At 50.0% G+C, this 21,907-nt stretch overlaps 1 protein-coding gene across 1 annotated transcript in view; it reads right to left on the bottom strand.

The window, feature by feature from the left end:
- Positions 1 to 21,907, bottom strand: part of Snd1 (staphylococcal nuclease and tudor domain containing 1) — a 400,943-nt gene that overhangs the window by 2,889 nt on the left and 376,147 nt on the right. Inside the window, exons 17-21 of the mRNA XM_028762568.1 lie at positions 11,612 to 11,800; positions 5,952 to 6,093; positions 2,681 to 2,804; positions 1,795 to 1,864; positions 940 to 1,053 (exon numbers count right to left, since the gene is read on the bottom strand). Of these exons, the coding sequence (XP_028618401.1) occupies positions 940 to 1,053; positions 1,795 to 1,864; positions 2,681 to 2,804; positions 5,952 to 6,093; positions 11,612 to 11,800 (639 nt within the window). The remainder of the gene's footprint in view (positions 1 to 939; positions 1,054 to 1,794; positions 1,865 to 2,680; positions 2,805 to 5,951; positions 6,094 to 11,611; positions 11,801 to 21,907) is intronic.

Here is a 21,907-nt window from a genome sequence, read left to right as displayed (position 1 = left end):
CACACACACACACACACACACACACACACACACACACACACACACACACACCCAGCTCACCATGCCTTTTGTGGTCTTTCCTATACTAGCATCCTGGATTGTCGTCACATAGCTCCACAACCCCCACCCCCCAACACACCCAGCTCACCACGCCTTTTGTGGTTTCTTTTCCTTTCAGCATGCTTTTGTGAGTAGGTGGGAAGTTAAGGGTGATGACTCCCACCCTTCCACTAGCAGCTAGCATCTTGCCACTGGAGGCAGCTCTGCACATGCTGCTCACACCTCAGCTCTGAGCACCAGGTCCTCTCTGAAGCTAAAGCCTCGTCTCCTTGCCAGAGCTCTAGGTCTTCCTTCTCTTCTACACTGGAGCCTGTGCAGCCCTGTGGAGATCCCACATGCCCAAAGTGTGCCTCCTTTCCCTTGGCCAAGAGCAACGTATCTGTGTGTCAGGAATTCAGTGGCATCTTAGCTTCCTCTGCCTTGTCCCATCTCTCAGATATTATCACGTGTCTCTGAGACTGGGCCTCTCTTCTCCCTAACCCTCCAACCATTCCTCCCACTTACAAAGCTATCAGAAACACACCTGACCATGTTTCATTTCCCTCCCTGCCTAAGGTACAGAGAATAAACTCTTGTCAGGACAGACAAGACCTCAATGTCCAGGCCCTAAATTACCTTTCTCTTCTCTCTTGCCACTGCCTGCTACTCACTAGTATCCAGCTGTGGGGATGGAGTCTATTCCAGTGCATCTAACTCCTCAGGCCTACCCGCTGCTCAAGAACTAAGTGAGTTGCTATCATGCCATCTTGTCTGTGGTGCCTTCCCTCAATTTCCAGAGTCAAAGCTACCCGGTCACAGCTCCTATCAACAACACAGATGATGCAGCAATGGCTCTGTCCATAGTCAGTCCCCTCTGAAGTGGAAGGTGCCTGTACTCACATCTTGGGGCACCTGGATGAAGGCGAAGGCATACTCTGTGGCTTGAGCTGGCAACACACGAGTGCTGAAGGCAGGTGGTAGGGTACCCAGGCGGGTAGACGGTAGGATCTCTCTCTATAGAGGAAGCACCAGGACAACATCACACATACAATGATTCCCTCTTGCTTCAAGTGTAACCCTCTGTACCAGGCTGCTGGACATGTCTACTTTGGGCCTCTCTAGCTTGTTCTTTGGCTCAGTTCCATCTTGCTAGTCCCATAGGCTTCTCTAGTTGGTAAAACCACCTGCTGTGGGTCCTATATTGGCATGCCAGGAAGCTCCCACTAACTAAGACAGTCATGCAGATACCTGGGCTTGCCCCTCATTCCCCTTCCCTCTGCACATGGCCATAGTACTCCATAGGGCAGGTGCACACATTAAGAAGGATCCTGGCAGTGCTGGACATGCTTATGGTTCTCCACGCAGGTAGGTGGAGTCACTCTAGCCTGGTGAAAGCTCTTCACTGCATGCTCCCAGGTAACAAGATGAGAGCACGGCCCTCATTCTGGACTTTCTGCTAGCAGATCCTCATGTCTTATCCTTGAGCAATGAAAGGACAGTAGACAGCCACTGCCACAGCTCAAGAGTGTCAAGTCTCTTAAGATCTATCAGTGTTTGCAGGCCTCTGGCCACATTTACCTGTGCTTTCTAGTTGTTCAGGGGGCCTGGCCTATTTTAGGAAGAGTAGAGGTGACCAATATATATGTCTCATCAGTACGCTTAGCAGGACTTTTGAGAGATGGACTTGACCAAGGGGCCTACTGTGCCTGATGGTCCCTGCCTTGCCTGCTCTCCACCCTGGTCCCCTGCACTCACATTGCCATAGTCGATGTAGAAGACATGCACTTTGGCAGGGGACTCCACTTTTTCTACCCGGGCACGGTACCTGCAATGATATCAAGGTCAGAGCTCGTAAGATAGCGCTAAAAACCTGATCTCCCTGGGGATCCAGCACTTCCTGCCCAGGGTCTTTGGGTGTTAGAGGGACAGTTTTTAGACCAGGGAAGCCCAGCCTCAGGGAGCTGTGGGCAGCATCCATAGGAGTGGGAGTGGAGCTGGGAGCAGAGGAGGAAGAGGGGAGCATGTGGAGCAGACTAATATGTCTTCAGGGCATACAGCAACAAGAGTAATGACTAGATTGATGTCTGCTGTTTAAACCCAGCACACTAAACAGCAGTTGTAATTAGCTGGCAGATCTGTCTGGGAGGCCTCAGCAGGGAACACATCCAAGTCACTTTGTCACCCTGGGAAGGCCATGGGCTCTACCCTTGGTAGATCATACATGAGTGACCTTCCGGCCTAGAAGTATGACTGCTTGTATCCCAGACAGCAGAGGTGGAGGGTTGGCTGGCTGGCTGGTCTGTGCTCACTGTGAACAAACCTCCAACTGACTCCTGACATCATTCTTCCTGTGAGGGCAAGGGCTGGGTTGGAAGGTATCAGCTGCCAGCATTACTGTCCTGGTGTCCTCAGGGGAGAGGGAGTGACACCACTTTATCCTATCAACTCTGGTGGCTGGTTAGATGACACTCTCCCGACCCAACTGAGGAAGGATACCTTGAAGATCTGGCAGAGGCTGCTATCAACAACCCCACAGAAAGGACATGCTTGTGTGAATGCCTGCCATCTAACAGCAGCTTTACAGGCCTGTGCCCCAGGATATTTCTCCAGCCCCATTGCCCTGCTGGTCCAAGTGGCTCACCATTCTCCATCTACAAATTTGGCAATGCAGAACTCTCCCCGGCGGGGGGCGTAGGAGCCCTCCACAGGAGGGTGGCTGGAGATGTCACTACGCATGTTCTCCATCAGCTTTTCCAGCTGGGTGCCTGCAGGAAAAAGAGGGCAGTGAGACTTGGGGGCCTCACTCCTGGTGAACCCGGGAACTAAGCATGGGGTGAAGTTCAAGGGGGCTTGAGCCCTGGCTACCTCAGCCCATGCAACAGAGTCCTTCGTGGTTCTCACTCAAGAGGCTGCATGACAGCCATATTCAAAAGCAAATTTGGTGATGTGCTAATACCAGGGGTCCTGCATGCACTGTATTGGCCATGTTCTAATGTACCGGCTAAAGGAGCCCTAGGGAACTGCCTGGGCCTTCTAAATTCTTTTTCAAGTACTGGGGATACAACACAGGGCCTATGCATGCTAGGGAACTATCTTACTACTGAGGTAATTTCTTCTTTTTTTTTCTTTTTTTTTTTTTTGTTGTTGGCATTTTTCATTTTTTTGATAACACATTGGTAGGGGAAGAGCTCCTAACTATTCTAGTTCCTGATTATTTTGATTGAATTTTGAATTAAGTTTAAACAATAGCCCGTGTCTTGTGGCTAGGTCTTGACTGAGGAAGGAAAATAGACACTGAGCAAGGCAGAACAGCTTCTAGAATAAGGGCTGGGACTCTGGACCCCATGATTAGCAGTGGCCACTCTGCCCATGGTCTCTTGGGGGCAAAAGGATGGATCACAACCACAGACAGGAAAGGACCTCAGAGTCAGAGCCTTGAAAGATGGCACGTGATTCTCCGAGTGGGACCAGGCTCCATCCAACTCACAGGCACTCTGACCTGTCACCCCGTGAAATTCACGTGGAACAGCACTCGCGCTGCTGCCAGGTTAGGTTCCCTCCTCTCCCTCTTTTCAGCAGGGGATAGTGTCCGCTATCCTGCCTCATCTCTCTGGCTGAGAGCTGCAGCCCTTGCTGCTTACCTATCGCTACCTGACCAGCTCTGGCAATACCTGAGGCCTCCTTTCCCTTCTCTGGCTCCTTCCTGCAGTGCCTTCCCTATTCCTGCTTTGCTGGGCATCAGCTCTCTGTGGCCTGTCCTTTTATGGTTCTTCTGGCCCAGATGCTAGTTCAGCCTCACAGCCTCCTTGCTCTCTTCTGCCTCACAGGTGAGGACAGGCCTTGTGATGTGTAGTCTAGGTGTGGCATTCCTCCTTCCCTTCAGGGCTGAGGCCATACTGTAACAGGTACCTAACACATGTTTATTGTGGTTAAACTTGCTACCATCCACTGTACAAGTTCCTTGTCTGTGTTTATGTTTCTGCCATTACACTGTGAGCTCCTTCAGGGCATAGACCATAGCTCACTTGATTGTTTACTTGCACAGGCCTGGTAGGATCCCCAGTGCATGCAGGGTGCTTAATAATTCAACCATCCTGAAATGATCTCTGCATATGCAACATATGTCATCTTCCTGGGCTGCTGTGCACCCACGGTCCTGGCACTCAGTCAATTGAGTGGTGAGGCCTCTGGGCTCCTCCAGAGTGCTCCTTGTCCACAGACACCCAAGCTCCTGGTACAGGGAAGCAGTTTTTACATGGACAGGTGCTCCAGTATTTGGTCTACTTTTAGTGTATTGGATTTTTAGGTTCCCAGGCAACAGAAAGAAACAGGCTCATGCTTCCTGCCAGCAGCCACAGCCTCCTGGAGGTCCTTATATAGGGTCTGATTGGTCACTTGTAGTTAATGTTTGGATCAGACCCTTTGTGAAGATGGAGGCAGGGTGAGAGGATGTGCCTCAAGGGGTCCCAAAGGTTCAGAGAGGGAGGCTAAAGACCCTGGGCATATTTTCAAGGAGTGAACAGAGGCACCTGAGGGTTGCAGCATCCTTCCTGGTGCTTACTACTAGACGCCAGTGACAACATTCTAGGAATGCTAGCTTTCTCTGGGCCTTTTTCTTTCCTATTTCTGCCCTGGACACCATTCTCTCCAAGTATCTTGGCTTTCTCGAGCAGCCAGAGTCAGCCTGACAGGGTTCCCTGATGACAGAGGCAGGCAAGAAACTTGTACCCTTAAGCTCTGCCTCTGAACGCAGTGGGGCCAGTTACGGAGGGCTTTCCTCAGTGGAGGCTGTGGGTGGATCTTGTCCTGGGGCAGGGACTGCTGAGTTCCTCCCTCAGGCTCTCCAATGGCCATTTTAGCTGTTCCTCTGCTCACTCACAGACCTAATTTCTACTGAGATCTGGTGAGGAAAGACTCCTTTCCCATTAGGCAACCCAGTCCTGAAAGCTGGCTGCCCTCAGGAGAAGTGAGTCCCCAAGGCTTATCAACCTTATCCGCTCCTCCACCTTTTCTCTTCCCAAGCAGAGCTAGCACATGATGAGGAAGAGAGAAGTTTTTCTTGGTGAAATGACAGTGGTACAAAAGCAGCTGCTTGGGAAATATCATTAGAGGGGAAGTGGCTGAGACAGGCTGTTGGCAACTTGGAGAAGGTTTGTGGGTAGGACTGAGGAAGCCAGGCAAAAACCGGATCTTGTCATTCCTAGGGCTGCCCGTATCTGCATACCCCTCTGCCAGGATTTGGCTCCGTGGACCCAAGGTAGCTGTAAGAGCTTGCCCCTTTCTTCCCAACAAAACTGCTTCTTGCCCAGAGCAGAATGAAGAGGAGGGAGGTCAGGGCAAGAAAGAGTGGTGGATGTGGCTGCCGCTAGAATGGTCTCTACTGAGGTGGCCATCGGGTGGTGGACTGAGGACAGGAGAAAGGAGACAGTCCTTCACAAAGACTGCCAGGGGATAGCTTCCCCTAGAGCCTGCTTGTTGCCATGGAAACTGGATACCACAATTCTATACTAACTAACCTCTGTAGGAGAAACCACCTCAAAGAGTGGGACAAACTTGCACCCTTCTGGTCCTCTGTAAGAAGAGGGCTCCCTGACCACATCAGATAATCTGCTCCATGATTCCTGACACACTCAAGCAACAAATCCTCACGCCTAGCCCTGCCAGGGGTGTCTGGGAGTAAAACCATTACCTAAGAGTCTCAGAGAACCACCCAGATGAATCTATAATGCCACCTGTCCTCAGAGGACCTGCTTGGCCTGCTGCATGTCCACTCCAGCGCTCACTTGTGGGTTCCTGAGGTGACCCGTAGGCCCAGTAAGATGGAGGCAGGGGCATCAGCTAAGTTCCTTGGGGGAACTCTGGGCCCTGTACCCATGCTGAGATCTGTGAGGGGGCAGCACACAGTCACTCACCAGTCTCCACGTCTTGCACATAGAAGTGCAGGTCGTCTGTGATCTCGGTCACAATCACAGGCTTGTAGCTGGCAGAGCGCTCCTTCTCCTCCAGCACAGGCGGCACCTCCTCCACAGGCCGCTCCTCATAGTGGGCCCAGACCTGCAGGGGTGGGAGTGAAGACAGGGGAGCTGACAAGGACATCACTGAGGAGACCAACCAGGGGCTTTGGGTAAATAGGCGTTGCCCTTGGTTAAGTTTGGAGTGATTCTGAACAGGAAAGGTGGAGTCTCTGAAGTTCTGGGTTAGAGGGGCTTATTAAATTAGAATCAAACCGAGTTCCAGGAGATCCCACAGAGGAGAGTGTGAGGGTCCCACCAGTGAGCTGCACTGGCTTTGGGCTGTCTGCTCAGTCCCTCTAGTTTCAAATCGCCATCTCCCTTCCCACAATGCTCTGTAAGGTCACTCTTCAGGTCACTTCTATGGCTACCGCTGTCCCTGAGACAGTCCAAGCTGCAGCTGGGAAAGAGGGGCTTGCCTCTGTGCAGAACTGTTTCTCCTGTGCTCTGGACTCCTCACCTCCAGCAGGTCGCTCTGACCTCAGCTCAGAGGCTGGGCCACCCTCTCTACACTTCCCTCTCTTCCTTCCTTCCTTCCTTCCCCAAGCCCTGTGCCAGGGCTGCAGCAGCTCAGAAGCTGATTTGACGTGACAGCGCGTCAAGTCCAATCCTGCAGCCAGGAGATTAGCCAAGTAGTGAGGCCTGTCAGAGCAGGGGAGGGAGGTGGCTCTCCAGCTGAGCAGCAGGAAGTGGATGGGGAGTCACGAGACAGGACCACACATGGCATCATGAAGACATGTATAGAGGTAGAGGACGATATTAGCCCAAACCCAGCATGCTCATTAGTGCCAAGAACCTTCTAAACATTCTCCAAGTACCAATTCAGTTGAGCCTCACAACAATCTTTTGAGTGAGTATACCACTATGCCCCTTCTGCAAATGGGGAAATTGAGGTACACGGGTGTGCAGTCAGAAGTAGGCCCTTGGTGATGGTTGGGTGTCTGGAGACAACAGGCAGCACAGGGCTCTGGGAAAAGCTTAGAAGGCATGCACCTTTACCCTTTATCTTGTGTTTGACTTTAACAGGTGATCTCTGGGTCTACTTCCTTTGATTAGAACATTAACATCCAGTCACTGACATTCTCAGTTAATGAGCAGATTCTTGGGTGGCCCCTGGAAGGAGCTGAAGGGCAGGCATGCTACAATTATGGAACCTCTTTGAGTCACCCCAGGCTTACACTTCTGCCTTTCTATCAAAAGGAGAGGCAAGAGTTTAGGGGATATCGAAGGGAATGGCTAGGACCCATCTAGGCCTAAATGTTCCACCATGCCTCCCACAATGGCACATGTAGGGCTTAATCTGGCTGGGTCCCAGCTGCTAACATCTGTCTCCATCACTACTACTGCTCTTCTCATTCCATCACCCAGGGACTAGGCACACACCAGCCCCAGCCCTGGCTGGCCAGAAGAAGCAGGCAGTGGAGTACTAATGCATACTGTCTTCCCTAAGGGTTCAAAGGCCCAAACACCTTGAGCTAGTCAAGTTCCCTATGACAGAACAGGATGGTCACAGAAGCTCTCAAACAAGGGCTTCAGCTCTTTCCTTGCGGCTTCTCTGGCTGGAAGGGGTCAGCTTAGCCAGTCACTCTTATCGACTGGGCTCCCAGGCCCTCTAGAGCCGTGGGAACGCCATAGATCAATAGGACTCACACAGCCTCTAAGACAAGCCTGTCATCACTGCCTTAAATGGGCTGAGCTGCCGCCAGCCACCTCTTTGACCCAGCAGTCTTCCCCTTCCTGCCAGCACCCATGCTTCTCACCGTCAATCTCTCAGCACCCTGGTGCGGTGCTGTGCTTGGGCTGTCTGCCGCGGCCCGTTCCTTCCCTCCCTGCTCTGCCTACTCCTCTAGCTGCCTCCTCTCCTGGCTTGCAGCTTGGTAAAGAGATGAGGCTGGCTGATGGAGAGGATCTGAGAGTCATTCAGAGACCAATCCTCCCCCACCCTACTTCCTGGGCTGTGACTGTTGGGGAGGGCTCTCCTCAGCAGCCTTGATGAATCTGGAGCTGACTGACAGGGTGAGAGCAGAAACTGCTAATGAGTCCTCAAGTGAAAGAGCCCCAGGCGACAGCACCGGGTTCCCTCCCTGGGGAGAGGGGGTGGAGCTTTGTTCATCACAGGCTCAGGTGGGCAGCATGCTGAGGTCACCAATGATGCAAATGAAAGCCTGACAGATCCCTCCCCCTCCAGGTTGGCTAGCTCACCTGGCAGAAGGGAGTACATACTGCCACCTGGGTTGAGAAGTCAATGAAAGCAAGGTGCCTACCTATGGAGTGGCAGATGCCACAGGCTGCTAAGATTCCGGGGGTAGAAGAGGGAGAGCTGCTCCTCAGGAAAGGAACCTTGAATCTAAGTGAGAATTCAACTCTTTAGATTTGGCTCTTCGGGCAGTGGAGCCACAATCAATCCTTGTTTTTCTTGGGGGAGAGGGGACAGCTCAGTCATTCCTTGGGACTTGGTAGCCACTGATCCCAGGCAAGCTGGTAAATGCAGTGTCTTTTTGGTGTAATGGAACCTGCTGGGATGGGTGTGGTCCTCATCCTTAGAACAAGTCTCTATTGGCTGGTATGCCCTTGTGCAAAGTAATAAAGACAGACACACTGGTAGGGCCCCTTGTCAGACAGATGCTACTTGCCCACAGCCTCAGCAGGCCTCTTGAGCTCACATCCCTGCTATGTTCTTGTTTGATGGAATCTTTGCGGTAGATGCTGCTCTTCCTGGACCCGAGAGAGTTGACTAGGAAAATTCAAAGGCCTTTTCTAGAAGGAGCAGTAACTGTGTACAGCGTCACTCCCAGGCTTTTGGCAGAGGAAGGGGCTTGGAAAGAACCTGATATGGCCAAGAGGATATGAATCTTGGCTCAGCAGCAGGGCCCAGGCACATGAGGAGCCTGGTAGTTGGTCTCTCCTGATCTTGGGCCACTTGTGAGTACATTCCTGTGTAGAGGTTTTCCTGAACTCTGATGGTGGCAGTTAGGGTTTATGGCCAGGCTAAAGAACAGAATCTCATTTGCTGTAAAGCTAGGGTCATGGTGGCTCTGTCTTGGGGCAAGGTACTGCTGTGACCCTTCCCTCCTCTGCTCCTGCTGCAGGCTGTTCTGATTTGGTCAAGTTCCTTCTATATCTAGAACTTATTAGGCTCCCCTGTTGCTGCAGCGGTTACCAGGGAAGGACCCTATTATGCTGGGCAGAGGCATAAGTCAGAGTGGAGCAGGAGCAGAGGCTGTCTCTCCTCCTGGTTTCTAGCCCTCAATCCTTTCTCTTTTTTGTGCTTTTTCCAGGAAGTCCCAGACCCTCCTCCTGACAGGACAGAGAAATGTGTACAGGGACTCCATTGGCTGTCTGAATCCTATTTAATATCCCTACTCACTAGGCTCCAAGGGTGTGGCTGGCATGGAGCCAGGGTGGCAGAAGCCTTCAAACACACAGCAGGGAGGCCAAGCTCAATAAAAACTAATCAATGGCCAATCCAGCCCTGTTCAAGGCCCTGCTGGGATGAGAAAGGAGGAGGAAGGGAGGGAGGAAGGGGTGAGGAGAGAAAGAGGGGGGAAAAATATATATATCTGTATGTAGGTACCTGCCACCTGTGATTCCCTCCCTGTTCCTGCCTAGAATCACTAAGTAGAGAGGAAAGGGAGGGTCTTATGGGACACAGGGTGGAAACCCAGCAGGGAGGCAGCTGGGTTCTCTAGCTAGCCTCCTGAGGAGGCAGCGTCTAGGCTTCAGCACTGTTAGGTTCCTCCAGATAGATACACCCAACTAACGCATGCAAGCACAAGTCACTGTCCAAATGCTTCTAAACACAACTGGTCTCAGAGTCTCTCAGCATTTCCTTCCCTGGTTTAGCTCGTATGTGTAAACATCTACACATTGGGAAGGAGCCGTACATCTTATTCCTCAGCAGTGAAACAGCCTTCAGGAGATCACAAGTGGGAAATGCTGAGGACACCTGAGATACACAGGAAACCATCACCCAGCTGGCTTCCAACCCCCTCATCCAGAGTCACTAAAAGGCTCCACAGACAGAGCTGCTCCCCAGAATGAGCTCCCTGGGAGGTGGAAGACAAAGCTGGTTCCTCTGGATCCTAGGTGAACTGGGCTTTGCTGTAGAGGGACTCATGGGGAAGGTGGCCCAGTATAGCGGGTTGGGTACTGCATTTTAATTGGGCTGGAATAATATGTGCAGCTCATGCAAGTAATTAATCACTGGTAATTACTCCTTAGCATCATCAAGCGGCAGCAACAGAATGACAACTTGGGTTCTTTCAGACAAGTCTACTGTGCAGTAAATAAAGATGCCTCGTGCTGTACCTGGCAAGGAATCTAGTCAGCCCCTCAGGGTGGATACTATTCCCTGTCCTCACCCAAGTCCACTCTTGAGTGGACAGAGCTGAGGAGGCAGGTTCTAGGCCCCAGTGAATTTTCATGTGTGGAGCTGTGCCTTAGGCAGAGATGCTGCTATCCTGGCCCTCTAGGCCCCTGCTGAAGACAGATGACACAAGGGTGGCAGTCCTAAAGTCACACTCTCCTTCCCTGTGGAAGCCAAGGCTGTCTGCTTCTCCTGCCACCCTCAGGAGGCAGGGTTTAAAGTGAGCAGGAACTGGAGCAAGGAAGAAGGGACGCCCCAAGGCAGCTAGCACCCCTAGATCGCAGCCAGACTCTGGTGCTCAGAGGTTTCTGAACCACATCCTCCTGGAGTCTGTCCACCTGTGTTCTCCTGCCCCAAAGCATGCAACCACACCTTTCCAATTCCCAGAGGATGACTAAGACAGAGATCCCTAGGGCAAAGAGGCCCTGAGCCAGGAGGTGGCTGCTTTGGCCTGAGGAAGAATAGGATGTGTTTAGTTTAGGGGCACAAAGCCCCCAAACTCCTATTGGCAGGTTATCTTGGCTTTGGGAAGCGCATCTCAAGCCAGATGGCTGCCCTATGGGGAAGAACATATTTATTCTTGGAACAATTTATGGTTTATCATGGCTGTCCCACGAAACCCTCCTCAAGCACAGAGGAGCTCTGACAGAGTGGTGGCCGGCTGATTTATCCTACTATTAGGCAGGCTATAAGTCAATGGAGACAGGCTAGTGTGGGAAGGGGCCACCCAGCTCGCACCCCAAAGCCAGAGTTCCTTAATAGTCAATTTGTTTCCAAAAGCTTCTTTGGATCCACCTCCCTTGTCTCTTCAGTATAGTATCTGAGACTGGCTGTAAATCTGCTGTTCTAAGGGCTCCATGCATCTCATTGGACTGCTGCCTTAAAGGGCAGGAATAAGGAAATTCAGAGGTGGGCTGACCAGTGGGCACTGAGGTTGACCCCAGGCTCTTCACCCGTGGTACCCTGGACATTTCTTCCACTGCTCCGATGTCATCTTCTAGACTGTCTAGCTGTAGGTCTGGGAGAACCACTGGCAATCTTCCAGACTGGCAACCCTGGCCCACTGAAGGTATTCAGCTGGCTTAGGATTAAAGGTGGCTAAGTTGGTACTTTATCCCTGGCCCTTTGGTGTGTGGGAAGGAGCAGGTAAGAAGAGAGCACATGCTAGAGACTGACTGCAGTCTGTACTTGGTACCTTCTCTTTCCTCTGCTTGGCAGCTTCCTCAGCAGACAGGAGAGGCTTGTAGTAGGCGCTGCGCTCAGCAGTGAAGTGGACCTTGGAAAGCGCTTGCTCCACCAGCAGGACAGACAGGTTAGCCCCATCCATGTGCAGCCAGCCAATAAAGTTGCCAGCCTTATCCATGCTCTCCACCTCTACCTCCACCTGGAAACAAAAGGGTGTATGTGTCAGCTCATGGGCACGAGTCTGCAGGTTTGAGGCTTGAGAATAGCACCGAGCTCAATTCCATATTCATTCTATGTAGCAGAAGCAGCTAGAACCAGAGAAGTCCTGAGTGAATGTACTGTTGACATGGGTACAGCCATGTCAAGGACCCCAATGCCTCTGGTTTCCTTTTGGTTTTGCCCATGGAAGTGGCAAAACCTTCCCATCTGAGGCTCTGAGGGATGGCAAAGCCTTCTTGAGTCAGAGTATGAATGCTGACAGTGTGCAGAAAATGTCCGTTGTAGCCTTCTCCTCACCCATGCTTACAGCCTGAAGACTGCTCCTACGGAGATCAGCTAAGCCTGCCTCCTTGTTCAGCTGTATGTAAAAGTCCTGCCTTCTTGTTTATCTCAGTCCAATAACCCTGTGTCCCGGTTCAACTGATAGAACACACCTTGCTTCACCTTCTCCGTCAGAGAGCCCAGGCCACCCAGTCCCAGCTTTTCTGTGTTGTGTGTCTGTCTGTTCTTTATGTTCTCACTGACCCACTTAGGTCAATCCCTGCAGCTGTGCAGAGCGCAGCACTCCAGACTCATCATTCGGCTTTCTCTTCCCCCTTCCTTTTGGCAGATGGCTGCTGGGGTGCACTTGACTCACTTTGGCTGAAGGAGGCCCTCTGCTTAGCTGTGCATGCATGTGTGCAGGAGTGAGGGGAGAAGCAGGCTGAACGTGGTGCACCCTACCCTTCCTTATCCACCCCAGCTCTTGTGGGGAAGGCAGGCAGGCTCAGGAACAAGATAATCCCTGGGGAGAGGGAGACTGAATTCTTCCAGGAAGAACTGAAAGAATTAATGTTTAATGGAGGCAATTATGGAGGCTTCCAGAAAGCCAGGGGAAGAGAGGAGAGGACAGGTAAGGCAGGAGGGTGTGGGTGGAGCTGCATTAGCACAGGGGCAGTTTAGGGGAGGAAGGCAGACAGGTGGGTCATGAGCACAAGCCTAAACACTGGGTCAGAGTCTTGACAGATCTTAGACACTCTCCATGGAGGCTTCTGTCCCTATGACCCCAGAGTTGGCACAGACTCAGTTCCTCCAAGAGGGTGGTCCAGGGTTGTGTCTTCTGGGGAGGCTGACCTGCCCCTACCTCAGAAAAGCAATAGCCCATGATAAATTTCTTCCTTGAGTCTCTCTAGACTCTTGTTCTTCCTCAGCTATAGGGGCCTATAAAAACCTTTGCTGCTAAGTGTAAAAACTTGTATTAATTTAAATGGCTTCAAGCTCGATTAAGCAATAAAACGAACGTCTAAATACCTGGGAATTCTCAAAGCCTGAGCTGGTGCCAGTGGCAGAGGGCTAGAAGGAATGAGAGTGGGCAGTTGGGAAGTGTCTGGTGATGCTACTCCCCAAAGAAGACAGAGGTGCCTGGGTTGGGGAGGGGCAGAGACAAGATGATGGGGATAAAGGGTTAAAGGGGCAGGACCAGGAGGCAGGGCCCTGACCTCACCCTAGTTTTCACCACTGTTTTGGTCCTTAGGCCCATTCCTAATCCTCTGAAGAGAAATGGCAGTTTAGATTGGAGTGTGGCAAAAGGGATATGCAGAGCCCACTAACATCTGAGGAAAAGAATGTAGGCAGATTCCAGCTGGCTTTCTGGTTGAGTTTGCAGGGACGTTGAGAGGGATGTGAGGCTAGATGGGCAGAACCAGTAACACGCAGGCGGCCTGACTTGTCTTTTTACACTGTCTCCAGCAGGCCAAGCTCACCCTCTCCCTGACTCCAACAGCTTGTCTCAGGAACAGTCCCTCCTTCCACTGAGGCAATAATGCTGGCCCTTCCAGCATCCACACTTAGGACCTGCCTTTCTTCATCAGAGCTGCATGGAGTGGGAAACAGTAGCAGTTAGTGCCTGGTAGATGCTGAGGCAGGTCTCTCCTCTTTCTGAGTCTAGCAATTAGCTTGTGAAGGAGAACAGTTGGTGCTTAAGGGTTTGATGCTCTGATCCACCTTGCAAAAGCCCAAGGCCCTGAAAGCCTGAGTGCACTGCAGGGAGAGGACTGGGTGAGCTGAAGAGGCCATCAGGCCTGCAGTAACAAGACAGAACCCTGTGATGGGCATGATGTCAATGAAGAGGCTATCAGGCCTGCAGTAACAAGAAAGAACCCTGTGACAGGCATGACGTCACTGGGAAGACCACCTTTCCTTTGTCTTAATTTGCTAACTTTTACCAAACAGGCTAAGGCCAAAAAGCAGTAGGTCTCAGAGGAACAAGGGGGCGGCAGTGGAAGAACAGACAGGCTGGTTGCCTTGTAGTTGGAAGCTCAGGGGACATGTGCCCAGCCAAAAGCAAATGGGGCTGGTTCAGTTCCCAGCCAACATGGAGTCCAAGCCCATGTCAGTCTCCTCCCTCCCTGACCCGTCTTGCTCCACACTTTCAGTAGCCAAGGGTTCCCCCAATCCCTGACAAACAAAATAGAGGATGACTCCCCTACATGGCCACATAGCTCCCCTCCAGGCTTGGCAGCCTCCCCCCACCCCCCAAGGCAGCCTGCAGTAGGCCAGTGTGGTTTTCTGCATCGGGTTGGGCTGTTGGCACTGATGTAAGAAGCACAGAAATGGGTTGCTGAGGCAACCAGGCAGGAACAATCTCTCTCATCCTACACAGTGCCACGCTCAGACCTCACTACACATGGCAAACCCTAACCTGACACCAAGTTTTCTGAAGCCAACCAGAATCCAGATGCTTTCTCCAGGGCTTGCCAGGAAGAACCCGCAACTAGTGGATATACCTAGGGCCAATCCACCAAGGAGCAGTGGATTCTCCCTGGCAAGTAAGCCCAGACCTCACATGTATCCAGCTTCCTTCTGACTGCAATAGATGTGCTAACTTAGGCTTGACAAGTCCCTAGGCCCAGCCAGCAGCAGAGGAAAGAAATCTCTGGCCTTGGGCAGTGTGCTGCCACCGGTTCTATCTGGGGTTGTAGAGGGAGATAAAGCTGTCGCCGGTGGGGCTCAGCTTCCTCTTTCATTACTGCTGCCAATGACATAGTAATTTCTCAATCAAACAAAGGCTCTCAGGGGAGAGTGGCCCGGCTCCTGTTTCTGCAGGCTCCTGGTCTCCGCAGTCAAGTCCCATGCTATAGGTCCAACCTTCCTAGACATACTTTAGCCTGGATAGGTGCTGGAAGTCTGTGACACGTTTTTGGCAGAGAACTGTAGGCCTCATGAGCACAGGTTAAATAGGGAGCTCCCAGAGTGGAGTGAATGTGCAGCCTCCTCCACTCCTCTTTTTTGACTGACCGCCAGGAATCTGTGGTTTAACTATAACAGGATCTGTACCTATACAAATTCTAGTTCTCTGTTTAGCTTCAGGATTCCAACTTCTGGGATTCCCTCCTCACTTCCCAAGTGCCAAGAGCCAAGGATGGCTGTGTCTATTTATAGTTCAATATTTAGAAGGCTGAGGCAGGAAGATCACTTGAGCCCAGGAATTCAAGGTCTAGCACAGGCAGCACAGGAAGCTATGTAAAACAGACATGCTCACAGTGAGAATAAAAGGGAGAAAAGAGACTAAATTCAGACTTTTTTTTTTTTTTTTTAAAGAAGGGTCTCATGCAACCCAGGTTAGCCCGAAATTCACTCTATTGCTAGGGATGGCCTTGAATTCCTTGAACTCCTGATCCTCTTGTTTCTATCTCCCACGTTCTGGGATTACAGGAGTGTGCCATTATGCCTGGTTTTATTCTTTCTTCTTACAGTGCTGGGAATCAACCCAGGGTTATGTGCATACTAGGCTCTTCCTTTACTATTGAGGTACAGCCTCAGCCTGCACAGTCTGCTCTCATTACCATGGTAGTGTTATAAAGTGACCATAAACACTGAGATAGAAAACACTGAACTGCCAGGCCTGGTGGTGCAGGCTTTTTGTTCTAGCACACAGGAAGCAGAGGCAGGTGGAGGACCTCTGTGAGTCTGAGGCCAGTCTGGTCTATAGAGCAAGTTTCAGGACAGCCAGGACTATACAGAGAAACCTTGTCTTAAAAAAACAAAACAGGGGACTGGAGAGATGTCTCAGAGGTTAAACACTGTCTATTCTTCCACAGGTCCTGAGTTAAATCTCAGCAACCACGTGATAGCTCATAACCATCTATAATGTGATTTGTTGCCCTCTTCTGATATGCAGGTGTACATGCAGATAGAGCACTCATACATAAAATAAATAAATAGATCTTTTTTAAAAAAGGGAAAGAAAACAGAAAACCAAAACACAAAGAAAAAAAGAAAGAAGGAAAGGAAGAAAGAAAGAAAGAAAGAAAGAAAGAAAGAAAGAAAGAAAGAAAAAGAAGAAAATACTGAACCATTATTCCTAGAGAGAATAGAAGGTTTAGGAACCTGGTAGCCTATTATTACCTGTTTGTCAAATGATTAATATCTAACCTTGGTCTAAATGTGTTTCTGTTTAAAGATACCTTATTTAATATGAATCACTGACTCATTTACACTGAGCTCTCAGACAATAGTACCATAAGAAATCAGGCTTGAATGACCGTTATGTAATATGTATTTTTTCTTTAAGGTATATACCAGCAGAATTTTCTATGGCAAAAGTCACTAATAGAAAGCATTGTTCTCCTCAAAACTCAAGACACTAAACAGATCACAAAGAGAGTAATTTTATACTCTGAGAGCTAAAACAAGAAGGTGGAATTATCCGGGCATACTACACTGCACGTTTAATCCCAGCAATTAGGAGGCAAGAGAGATCTCTTCGTTCTAGGCCAGGCTAGCCTGTATAGAGTTCCAGGCTAGCTAGGGCTATATATTGAGACCCCAATCTAAAAACAAATAGATACATAAAAGTTTCAAAGCCCTAGGCAATGTGGTCTATGCCTATGATCCTAGTACTGGGGAGGGGAGGCCCATGTAGGCGGACAAGGAGTTCAAGGTCACCCTCGAGTATGTGGCAAGTCTGAGGCCACACAGGCTCCATGAGATCCTATGTCAAAAAGAAGGCGCAGTATTGCTTTGTTCCACCTGAGCTGGGACACGCCTGACAAGTAAGGCAGGCTTCTTGCCACTCTGCATATTTACAAATGGCTGAAAAAGCACCAGAGTTGATGTTGGGGTTAGTGAGCATGTAACTGGCAAACACCAAACCTGCAAATGATGAGGACTGACTACATAGAGCTCTATCTAGGGAGAGCTATTCCTTACAAGTTGCCTCAGATTTACAGACAGTAGCTACTGGAGATTTATTCCTGTGAAATACACAAGAAACTTCCTCTTGCCCAACTGGCAATCGCAAACATTAACTGAGATCTTACCCATGGAGTGCTGTGCAAACTGGAAAAAAAAAAATCTGATGCAGTCTCTTTAGCATCTTAGAGTGTTTCTGAAATGATCTGGACACAACAGTCTCTGTGGGAGGACTCCTACAATGCAGGTAACATCAAAGAACTGAGATCTTAGGTGATCACCATGGACTGTCATACTCTATAAGTGGGCACATATGCACAGGGTGGTCATGGTCTTGCAGGTACCCCAGGGTATGCATATGTTTACATATAAGTAGACAGATGGTGGCTCTTGAGTTTCCTGTTGGGTATATGACAGAGCTGAAACCTAAGGAGAAATGATACTGGGGAAGTCGAGGACTTCCTGACAGACTCTAAGGTACAGGTGGTACCACCCAGAGGCAGTGGCTTGGGGTAGCTAGTTAAGGCAGAGGTGTGACCCACCCCACACTGGAGTTGAAAGACACTCCTGTTTGCCTTACTTGTTCTGTCAGCACCTTTGACCTCTGCCCTTGATGGTGACACAGTGACACCTGAGCTAGACCAGTCCAGGTGTGCTGTGTTCTGCTTGGTCTCAGAATCACTTCTTCTGGCACCACCTGTGAAAAGCCACCTTATGAATACTCGGGGAATCAGTTTGCTTCTTCTGGCTTTTAGGGACTTAAATGCAGCATGGGGGTTAAGAATGTGGAGCGTGGAGATAGGCGGCCTGAGTTCAAATCCATTCACTACCTGTTTGCACTTTGGTGAATCACTTAACTTCTTTGTGCCTTAAAAACAAAACAAAAGACAAAAAACCAAAAACTGAAAACCTTGCTAGAAACGTGGGGGACTGCAACAATACCTACCTAGAGGGTTTGTTATTATGATCAAATGAGTTCAATATAAATGTTCAATACACAGAGTGTTGCTATGTAAATGTTTCTCCATGATTTGCTCTGCTGCCTTGTTTCATGTTCAAACATCTTCATCCTACAGCTAGAATGTCAGTTCCACTAGGGAACCAAGCTTTTTTTCTATACTTAAAAAATTTTCCAGAGCTTGAGAGCACCTGCTGCTTGGGTTCAGGGATTAGAAAGGACATGGTTTGGGGAATCTGAAGGGCTGTGGCTCAACTCTTAGCGCTATAGTTGTGATTTGGGGGGCAGGACAAACAACCTCTTCTGGACTCGTTTCCTTAACTATAGAACAAGGAAGGGTAGCTCTGTGTACTAAGTGGGGTAACATGAAAATGCTTCTGCTCCTGTCCTATCAACTAATGCCAAGAGCTTAGGGGCTGGTTCTATGCTTCTGGGTTATCCGCAGAAGCTGTTTTCCTTGGTCAAGCTCTGCACACCTGGGGACCAATCCCTGCTGAGTGAGCCCTGTCATTCTCTGACCTCCCTGAATATCTTTCGGTTTCTTATACTGGGGGTTCTTATAAACAATTGAAGGTTAGCCAAATGGGGTTGAGAGGAAGTGCTCAGGTATGTGTCACTGTCCCTAAATTTACCCAAACAGACAGATGCCTATCTGCTTAGTGTGTGTGTTCACCTCACTATCAAGCTAAAGGGGACGAGAGCTGAGAGCCGACCATGCCCTGGGGGACAAAATACTAGACACACTGGACCCGGTCTGTCTGTGGGCTAGGGCAGTCAGAGGGACCTTCTGCCTCACAGTGGGACACACCCTCCTGCTCCCAAGCACATTAATGTGCCACTAATGAAATTGTTCTGGCTTATTTACCAAATTAATAAAATGGCCCAGGCTGTTAATCTGCATGTCTCCTAATTACTGAGGACGAGCTCCTGGTGCCCAGGCAACGCACACACCTCGGGGGCCCACCCGGCTGGGCTGTGGGCTCTTTCTTTCTGGCTGAGGCTGGGTAAGGAAGGCAAGAAGATCGAGGAGAGGGAAGGGAAGGGAGGCAGGCAGGGGAGGGAGAACTGGGAGTGACCACCAGTGCTATGGCTTGGAGCAGAGGAAGGATGGTGGCGGCCAGCAATTTGTGTCATTTCTATAGCTTCTCTTTCAGTGGCCTCTGTGCCCTCACTTCCAGAAATATATACTCAGTGTCTGTCTCCGCCTTCAAATTGTCCCCCTTTCCCCTCTTGTCTGGATTCTGTCCAGCTCCTTAACACAGGAACTACTTCAATCAGACAGGCAGTGGGGCTGAGTCATTCTCCTGCTCTAAGCAGGAACATACTCCCTGCCTGGGGTGCAATGCAGGCTGGGGAGCCACTTGGGGTTTGACAAGGGTGTGGAGGAAGGGAGAGAAAGAAAAGCCAGGCGAGGTTGACTGTTTGCTAATGCCTTCTCTTAACACTTTTGGACTTCCTAGCCATTTAGTAGCTATTCAGCTTCCAAATTCTCTTCTGAAGTGAAGGAGTAGTAGAAATGAATGTGTGTGTGTGTGTGTGTGTGTGTGGTTTCTAGGGTGGGAAACATTATAAGACTGCTAAGGTATTAAACCACAAAGGGAGGTCTGAGCTCAGCCTGCTCTGGTGTTTGGTGTGTGTCCTAACATCTATTCAGATGGTGATCTGGATGTCGAGTGATACTAAAGGGCAAAGGTATGTAGCTACATCCTCCTCCTGAAGCTCTTTCAGGGTCCCAATACAGTGAGGAGATGGGAAAGAGGAAAGTATGCATTAGAGATCACCTCTGTTGAGTTAAGTAAGATATCTAGGGTACCAAGGGCAAAAGGTAGACCAGGGAAGGACAGCAAGGGGAATCCACATTTCATACAATGAATGCAGGCAGCCAAAGGAGATAGTCCAGGTGGGATTACTGGCTATGAACATAGGACCATTCACATATATACCAGCTTTTCCTGTGTTTTCCAGAAAGATGGAGAACAGAAGTATCTCCTTGAGGGTACTGGCATAGCCTTTGCACAATGCCTAAGGCAGCACAGAAAATGACTAGAGCGTCCAGTCAGCCTGAACTCCAGGGGTTGGGAGCCCACAGAATGCCTGGAAGATAGCCCTGGGGGTGCCCCAACCCCAGCCCAAGGGCCCCTGGGAAGTAGACTGACTGTGTACATGGTTTCGCACAGATGCAGGTTTGTTTCTCCAGAGGGTGGACCAGGAACCTTTAGGGCTGGCTCTAGGGAGATTATGTTGGGGGTTCTAACAACAGGCTTTAGAGGCAGAAATCCCCATCATTCCCAGATTGGCCACACTCATGATTTCAACTCTCTTAAGTCATCACTGACAGGCAGGCTAAAGGACCCATATAACCAATGAAGAAAAGAGAAATGCTTTGGTCTCCAATGATCAACGTAACTGTCTCCTATTGGCTGGTGTATCATACCTTCTTTGGGCTCAGTTAAGTGAGCTGACCCATTTCTGAGGTTCTCTTTGGTCTGGGTTTTCTGAGGCTGTGTTAAAGGAACACACATAGAAGAAGGCAAGGAGTGTCAGAAGAAAAGCAATTGATTACATGAGGAAGAAGGGCAAGTGGGAACGCCTTGCTTGCTAGTCATGTCCCAGAGGAGAAAGATGGACGGGAAGGGCGGGGAGCCGAAAGAATGATTAACAGATACTGTGAGCTGGGGACATTCTAGCTTCTTCCCCTATGGCTTGGCTGGTTTGTTGCCAATAGGTTCATGTGGTGCAACCTTGGTCTGAAAGTCTGGCAGAACCCTAAGTATGGTAGTTTGAGAAGTGGGGAATCTTTATAAGTAGGCTAGAGGGCATGGTAGCATGTACATACAATCTCAGAACGTTGGAGGTTGAAGCAGGAGATCATGAGCCTACCTTGGTTTATATAATAGGATCTTGCCACAACACAATTGCCACTATCACCAAACCTCAGCCAGCCAGCCAGCCAGCCAGCCAGCCAGCCAGCCAAAAGTGGGACCTGGTGCAAGAGAATTCGATCACAGGGCTATCACCGCTGGAAGGAGCAGCTTGTTACAGAAGAGTAAGCCCACTCCCTCCCCACTTCTCTTGTTTTCTGTCTGTCTATCATAAACTGCTTTTCCCTCACAGGTGCTCCAGACAGAATGCCATCCATAGCACTATGCTAGTAATGGCGACAATGCATCCTTTCAGGCTTCCCAAATAAACAAACTAAAAAACAAACAAACAAGCAAACAAACAAACCTCAAACTAACCAGCATCATTTATTCTGTTAGCAACACTAGCCAGTCAGTCACTAGCCAATCAAAGACTCAACACCACTCATTCTGCCCAGCCTTTTGTGAGAATGTGAGTGGAATTCCAGGGCAGCCAGAGCATAACTGGGATGCTTTTCTGACACAGAGAGGGAGTCATGCCGTGGAGCTGGGCTGTCCACCGTCACTGATACTGCATGAAAGCTGCAGTGACGCTGCCACGCTGCAGTGAGAACTCGAAGAGACACTTCACTTTAATATAGTAGCAGTTTAACACGGCCAACTCAAGGCCTCCCCTCGCGGCCACACACATACCAACGTCTTTCAGAGATGATGAACATTAACACAATGTGATTAATAATTCAATGTTCTGGGAGGCTGTGCCTATGAAAGGCCTCCTGGGTCTCATTACCATCAGTGCAGTGCAGTGGGGAGTGGGCAGGCTAGAGGCGGGCAGCGGCAAGTTCTTTCACACAGAGCTGGCACAGTGCGGCTCTGTCCCCACCAATACCTCCTTGAGATGCCCTGTCACCTCTACACCACATGATCTTTCATGACTAACTCATATTGATAATTGCTTTTCCGAACAATTTCTTTTCTGACATCTTAGCACTGAGCCATGCCAAAGCCCTAGGAATGCCCAGAAGTCCAGCCAGGTTGGCACAATAGAAAGTGGGGCCAAGAAGCTACTGGAAATGCAGGAAAAGCCTGGGCAACA

Source organism: Grammomys surdaster, unplaced genomic scaffold, assembly GCF_004785775.1.
Source record: "Grammomys surdaster isolate TR1022 unplaced genomic scaffold, NIH_TR_1.0 134, whole genome shotgun sequence".
Taxonomy (NCBI): domain Eukaryota; kingdom Metazoa; phylum Chordata; class Mammalia; order Rodentia; family Muridae; genus Grammomys; species Grammomys surdaster.
Note: the sequence above shows the minus strand (reverse complement) of the source record. Positions and strands in the feature narration are given on the sequence as shown.